General features: G+C 48.9%; 1 protein-coding gene across 1 annotated transcript in view; it reads left to right on the top strand.

Moving 5' to 3' along the window:
- frmd3 (FERM domain containing 3) overlaps window positions 1-7,035 on the top strand; it is a 137,485-nt gene that overhangs the window by 85,596 nt on the left and 44,854 nt on the right. The window contains 1 exon segment of the mRNA XM_070446892.1: window positions 1,457-1,544. Within this exon segment, the coding sequence (XP_070302993.1) occupies window positions 1,457-1,544 (88 nt within the window).

Raw genomic sequence — 7,035 nt, 5'->3', positions numbered from 1 at the left:
CTTGAGAGAAATATGCAACCTGCAGTATTACAACCTGACAACAGCCCAGAGTAATACAACCTGACAGCAGCCCAGAGTAATACAACCTGACAGCAGCCCAGAGTAATACAACCTGACAGCAGCCCAGAGTAATACAACCTGACAGCAGCCCAGAGTAATACAACTTGACAGCAGCCCAGAGTAATACAACTTGACAGCAGCCCAGAGTAATACAACTTGACAGCAGCCCAGAGTAATAGACCTCAACACTTAAGCTGACACACATCCAACCATCCCTGAACAACTCCACGACGAGACCTCCGCGAGGGCACCGCGCGAGGACAGAAAGCGGAGCCACAGCCAAGGACTCGGGGCCAATTAACCAGCACACGCAGTTTGTCTTGAGAAGAAAGTAAGATAGAAAGAAGAGGGCTCAGGCAGCGCTGGTAGTCATCACATTTTTAGTTTTTTTTTTTTGATGTCGGTGCTCCAAAAGGATACTGAACATATTTTTGTCATTTCCACTTAACTAATCCCATGGTCTGTAGCTGGTTACAACCCATACAGTTTATTATATCTAGCCAGCCCCCTACCTTTCTGACTGGGGCTGGGAGGAGGGGCGGGGTAGGGCGCTCCCTAGAGAGAGGAGGGAGAGAATTATGATAAGTGTTGGTGAAAGAAGTGGGGAGAGCTGAGGAGCGGGTGAGGTAACCATGGGATACCCCCGTCCCAAATGGCACCCGTTCCCTAAGTGCACTACTTTTCACCGGGGCAACCGGGTAGCCAGCGTAGTCAAAGGGTCCCAAAATCGGCCAGTATGCACTATTTTTTAGGGAATAGGGGAAGTTGATTTGGTGACACAGCAAACTGGATGACACATACAGACACACACACTCACACATACAGATACATAAAGCCATTGCTGATCCCATGTCCCTGTCCCAGATGATGTAATGTGGCGGGCTGGGACCAGAGGGCTGGCTGGGACCAGAGGGCTGGCTGGGACCAGAGGGCTGGCTGGGACCAGAGGGCTGGCTGGGACCAGAGGGTTGTGTTTACAGGCGTTATAATATAAACTGAGGCTCAGGCAGGTTGATTTAGAGCCAACAGCAGAGAAGCAGCATGCGTCACCTAGGTGCTTTGCCAAGCACCACTTCAACTAATGAACGTAAGCAAAGACTCATTACTCCAAATACAAGCTGCTGAGCAACATCTCTGGTAATCAAGAGATGGGCTAACACTGAGCTAACGACAACAAGATAAATGTAAAGCTAGCATTAGAATATCCTTCTACATTATAGTTTTATTTCTCAGACATTACTTTAGCACTGACAGACATGATTTGTGTTTATGGAGCACTCACCTCAAACACAAAGCGGTTTCTATTGGGGTGATAACTGTGCCCCATGTCTGTTACACCCATGTAGGTGTAAAAGCAGCCTGTAGGTTTGCTACTAACTGTTCTCCTATCCCACAGGGGGCAGTGTTCTGCTCTGGCCGAGCTTCATCTCCTCCAGAGGGCACACAACCTGGAGACATACGGAGTGGACCCTCACCCCTGCAAGGTACCTCACACCACTTCTCCCTCAAACGCTCACCTTTATTTTCCATGTCATTTATTCCAGTGTAGCAACTGTGACTTATAATCAATGATTGTACRATTTTTATATTTTTTCTTTTATTTCACCTTTATTTAACCAGGTAGGCAAGTTGAGAACAAGTTCTCATTTACAATWGCGACCTGGCCAAGATAAAGCAAAGCAGTTCRACMCATACAACAACACAGAGTTACACATGSAGTAAAACAAACATACAGTCAATAATACAGTAGAAAAAACAAGTATATACAATGTGAGCAAAGGAGGTGAGATAAGGGAGGTAAAGGCAAAAAAAAAGGCCATGGTGGCGAAGTAAATACAATATAGCAAGTAAAACACTGGAATGGTAGATTTGCAGTGGAAGAACCATGATACTTCGTACCTTGTAAATAGGTGCGCCCTCGAACAAGACGGGGGGGGAGGGAAGACGAACGGGAGCGCGAAGAAAGGCGCTTGACATCAGGGAGACCATTGGGAAGAGGCAGCGGTGACGCGAACGAAGATGTCGCGGAAAGAAGCAGTCGCCACAGCGACAGATTGACGACCTGAGAGACAGCGGAACGACCAAGAACCGCGGACACGTGCGAGAAGCTGTCGGTCAAGGGGAAAGGTTACGAGTGGAAATAGCAACACACACATCTCTGACCGCACATAACTAGGACTCTTAATCCTAGTTTATTGGCGCAGCATCTCACAGTCTGCGCCATGTAACGCGCAAGTGCAGACCTGAGCCCAATCCTCCAGGTCGCTACAACAAACGGCTGGAAAAAAGCCTGAGCGGAGGGAACCGCGGAACTCGGCGAACTTGGGAACGAGAACAGAGGAGCTGCTAACCCAAGACTACTCTGAAAACGGAGATAAGCCGAGTAGACAGACGAAGGAAGCGACAGTTAAGATGAGCGTATTCTGCCACAGGGAGCTGTGTCTGCCCCAAGACGCAGGGTTTCGAAAAGAAGAAGCTGCGTAAGATATTGCGACCCAATCGTCTGATTGGCCCTTTCTGCCTCTGACCGTTAGACTGGGGATGGAAACCGAAAGAGAGACTGACGGAAGCACCAAATCAACACGACAAGAACTCCTACCAAAACTGTGACGTGAATTGCGGGCCTCTGTCTGAAACGGCGTGTCATGACGGGAGGCCATGAGAGATTCTGAACACATTCTCCAATAGATGATTTGTGCCGTCTCCTTAGCGAAGGAAGCTTAGCGAGGGATGAAATGTGCCGCCTTAGAGAGAAACCTATCGACAACCGTAAAGAATCACAGTCTTCCCCGCAGACGAAGGCAGACCGGGTAATAAAGTCTAAGGCGATGTGAGACCATGTCGAGAAGGAATGGGAAGCGTCTGAGACGAGCACGCAGGAGGAAGAGATTACCTGACTTAGTCTGCGCGAGTCCGAACAAGCAGCCACGAAACGGCGCGTGTCACGCTCCTGAGTTAGGCCACCAAAACCGCTGGCGAAAAGAAAGCAAGCTACCCCGAACCCGGGGTGGCCAGCATAACTTGGCAGAGTGAGACCCACTTGAAGAACAGCCAGACGAGTAGAGACAGGAACGAAAGAAGTACTAGGACAAAGGCGACAGCGACAGAACGAAGTGTGACGTAGAGTAGCTCCCCTGTCTCAATTCCCCAGACCAGCAACCCGACAACCACGACACCTTCAGGAGAAAATCCCCTCGGCGGTAACGGTGTAAGGAAGACACGAAGAAACTAAAAGAGACGCGGATAAGGCATCAGGCTTGTGTTCTTATTTCCCGGGCAAAGAAAATCACGAACTTGAAACCGAGCGAAAAACAACGCCCAACGAGCTTGACGTTGCATTGAGCGGATGGCAGAACGGATGTACTCAAGGTCTTATGGTCAGTCCAAACACACAAAGAAACGGTCACGCCCCTCCAACCACTGTCGCCATCGCCTAGGCTAAGCGGATGGCGAGCAGTTCGCGGTTACCCACATTCATAGTTGCGTTCCGATGGCGAACAGGCGATGAGAAAAATAAGCGCAAGGATGGACCTTACGTCAGAATGGAAGCGCTGGACGGAATGGCTCCCCACGCCCACCTCTGAAGCGTCAACCTCGACAATGAATGTTTAGTGACGTCAGGGAGTAACAAGGATAGAGCGGATTGTACAAATCGCTACTTGAGGAGATCAAAAAGCTCCACTGGAGGAACCGGACCACTTAAAGCACGTCTTGACGGAAGTAAGCTGTGCAAGGGGCAGCCACATGACCGAAATTACGAATGAAAACGCCGATAGAAATAGCGAAACCGAGAAAGCGCTGCAACTCGACACCGTGACGTTAGGAACGGGCCAATCGCTGACAGCCTGGACCTTAGCGGATCCATCTGAATGCCTTCAGCGAAGAAACAGAACCGAGAAATGTGACAGAGGAGACATGAAAGGCGCACTTCTCAGCCTTCACGTAGAGACAATTCTCTAAAAGGCGCTGGAGTACACGTCGAACGTGCTGAACATGAATCTCGAGTGACGGTTGAAAAAAACAGGATATCGTCAAGGTAAACGAAAACAAAGAATGTTCAGCATGTCTCTCAGTACATCATTAACTAATGCCGCGAAAGACAGCGGGAGCATTAGCGAGACCGAACGCAGAACACCGGTATTCAAAATGCCCTAACAAAGAGTGTTAAAACGCCGTTATTCCAACTCGGTCCCCCTCTCAATGAATGCGCACGAGTGGTAAGCGGTTACGAACGTCCAACTTAGAAAGACCTTGGCTCCCTGCGCAGGAAAAACTCGAAGGCTGACGACATAAGGGAAGCGGATAACGCAGTCTTATACCGTTATGTTCATTCAGCCCTCGATAATCCCACGCAAGGGCGCAGAAGTACCGTCCTCTTCTTACACAAAAAAAAACCCCACTACCGCGGGAGAGGAAGAAGCACCACGAGACCGGCGTCGAGAAGGAAAACCAGGAACAGATAATCGCTCGAGAGCCTACTTCGGGAGCCGACAAGAGAGATACTAGTCTACCCGAGGGGAGTGGTCCCCCGGAAGGAGATAACAATACAACCAAAACAACCGGTGAGGAGAAGGAGTTGCGCTGGACCGGACTGAAAACCGTGCGCAGATCATGATATTAACCTCCGCACCCTGCAAATCACCAGGTTTCCTCCTGAAAAGAGGGAACAAAAGAAACAGGAGGGATAGCAGACATTAAACACTTCAACATGGGACCAAAAAGACATTCCAGGCATAGGAATAGATATTAACTAGACCAATTGAATAGAAGGAAATATATGACATACTAGCCAGGATGACCCAAAACAACAGGTGTAAAGGTGAACCGAGAAATCAAAAAAGAAATAGGTCTCACTTGTGCTTACCAGATACTGTGAATAGGCGGTTAAAGGAGTTGTCTCACATCTGATACTGGGAGAAAGACCCAACCATCTAAAGGCGGACACTGGGCGTGGGCCTCCCCTAACCTGTCTGGCAGGAAATGACATGGTTCCGACTGCACATATCGTCCACCTAAAAACAACAACCCTCAGCCCCAAGAAGGAGGTCTATCAAGGCCATCGCAGAAGAAAAGCAGGGCCGAAAACCGGCAACCAGCGTATATGGACCGACAAGGTAGTACAGGATCGTTGATGGAGAGACCTGAGTAAAAGTAAAGCGCCTCAGTAAAGACCTCCGCTTAAGCTGAATGGCTTACGTTGGACTGACATGACAAAATTGTCCAGCAGAAAACGCGCATATAGAGGGCAAAGGACGGATTTGGTGATTCTCCGTTCCCTCTTCCTTAGTGCGAGAGATGCGAATACTCCCAGCCTGCATGCGCTCAGTCTCTGAGCCGGTGGGAGAGAGATGGTTGAAGATGCGGAGAGGCAAGGGGAACCACGCGTGTAACGCGAGCACTCTCTTTCCACGGAGCTCAAAGAGTGAGGCGAAGATCTACCCGATCGTTACATATGCGGGATGGCGAGTGCAAATCAAAGAGGTACCACCTGGAAGGACCTCCCGGGAAGAAGAATCTGCAGTCCTTAACCTTCAGCCGTGGGAGCCCTGCCAGAAAACGAAGCGAGCACGACCGGACTCGTTCCACGTACACACTGGAGGCAGCAAAGAGTGCAACCTATTAGAGTAATCCGTTATGGATCGATCACCTTGAACAATAGGCGAAGCCAGGGACCCTGGAAGGCCTCCTTCCACAAAAAAAGACTCATGAACGATCAAAAACCAACCAAGTATCAAAATCGCCTCATTTAAAGTTCATGATTAATCTTAGAAATACACTCAGCCCTTGCCCCTTCCCACGATAGCTGTGGCTCCCACTCCCGAGCAAACCGACCAGTAAGGAGTGATTATGACAGTAAAGGCGATCCGAGCTATACTACATACATATGGTATGTGTTGGGCTGAGAAGAAGAGAAACACAAGATCACACTGGTGAGAAAGGAGCGGCACTCAGATGGGCTGCCCAGAAAAGAACATAGGTGGGTTATATAACCCAAGGTTCCGGGACGACTACGAGGAAGACCAGGAACGATTAAGCGGTGGACACGAACGAAGACTCTAAACTCGTAACTGAAAGAGGGTCGGAGACATGAAGAACGGCAACAAGGAGAGTCCTACCAACGGTGCATACGAAGCCAGAACAGACTATATTGCCACATGGCTCGTGTGCTGCCCTGAAGCATTTGCTCCCTGGATCAATCGGACGCAGTTGTGAACGAGAAGCCGTAGTCGCTGGGAATCCATTCTGGCGGAAATCCTTCTGTTATGCTGGTGAGATAAGGACCCAAAAAGGCGAACCTTAACAGAACAACAGAGTCTTAATAATTCCAGTACAAAATAATAACAAAAACGATAATCCATGGATACCTAATCTCAGGTAAAGTCCCAAGGGAAAACGGGAGTGAAATCCGGTCTAGGGCAACAGTAGGGGAACAAAACTGGATACGCGAACGCACAGACTGCAAGGTCGCTTCGGACAAGGCAGCAGGCCGTAGACTGAATATAGATACCTGAACTCACACGCAGGCATCTGGAAGAAGAAAGGCGGAAACACGACAGAGCGCAACAAAGCGACACTAGAAACAGCAAACATAACAAACACGGCAATCGAACACAAGACAGAAGCGGACCAAACAAGAGAGGGAGAAATAGGGACTAACTAAATCAGAGGGTGCAAAGAAACTAGTAACGAGACAAATAAGTGACAAAGAAGTAAAATGAAAAAACGTAGTTTAGGAGAATGGAAGCGAACAGCTGGGAGCAGGGAACGGGAACGAAATAGAGAGAAAAGAGAGAGAAGAAAAGAGAGGAAGAGAAGGGAACAGGACAGAGAGGCGATAGAAAGAGGGAAAGAAGCCTTAATAAGACCAGCAGAGGGGAAACGAATAGCAAGGGGAACAACAAGGAAACAAGGACAAAATGATTGAATCACATACAAAAATGACACTAACCAGACACCTAGGTTTTACCTTTGTAG

The sequence above is a fragment of the Salvelinus sp. IW2-2015 genome, linkage group LG15 (assembly GCF_002910315.2).
Source record: "Salvelinus sp. IW2-2015 linkage group LG15, ASM291031v2, whole genome shotgun sequence".
Classification (NCBI taxonomy): Eukaryota; Metazoa; Chordata; class Actinopteri; order Salmoniformes; family Salmonidae; genus Salvelinus; species Salvelinus sp. IW2-2015.
This window is presented reverse-complemented; position numbering and strand designations above follow the sequence as displayed.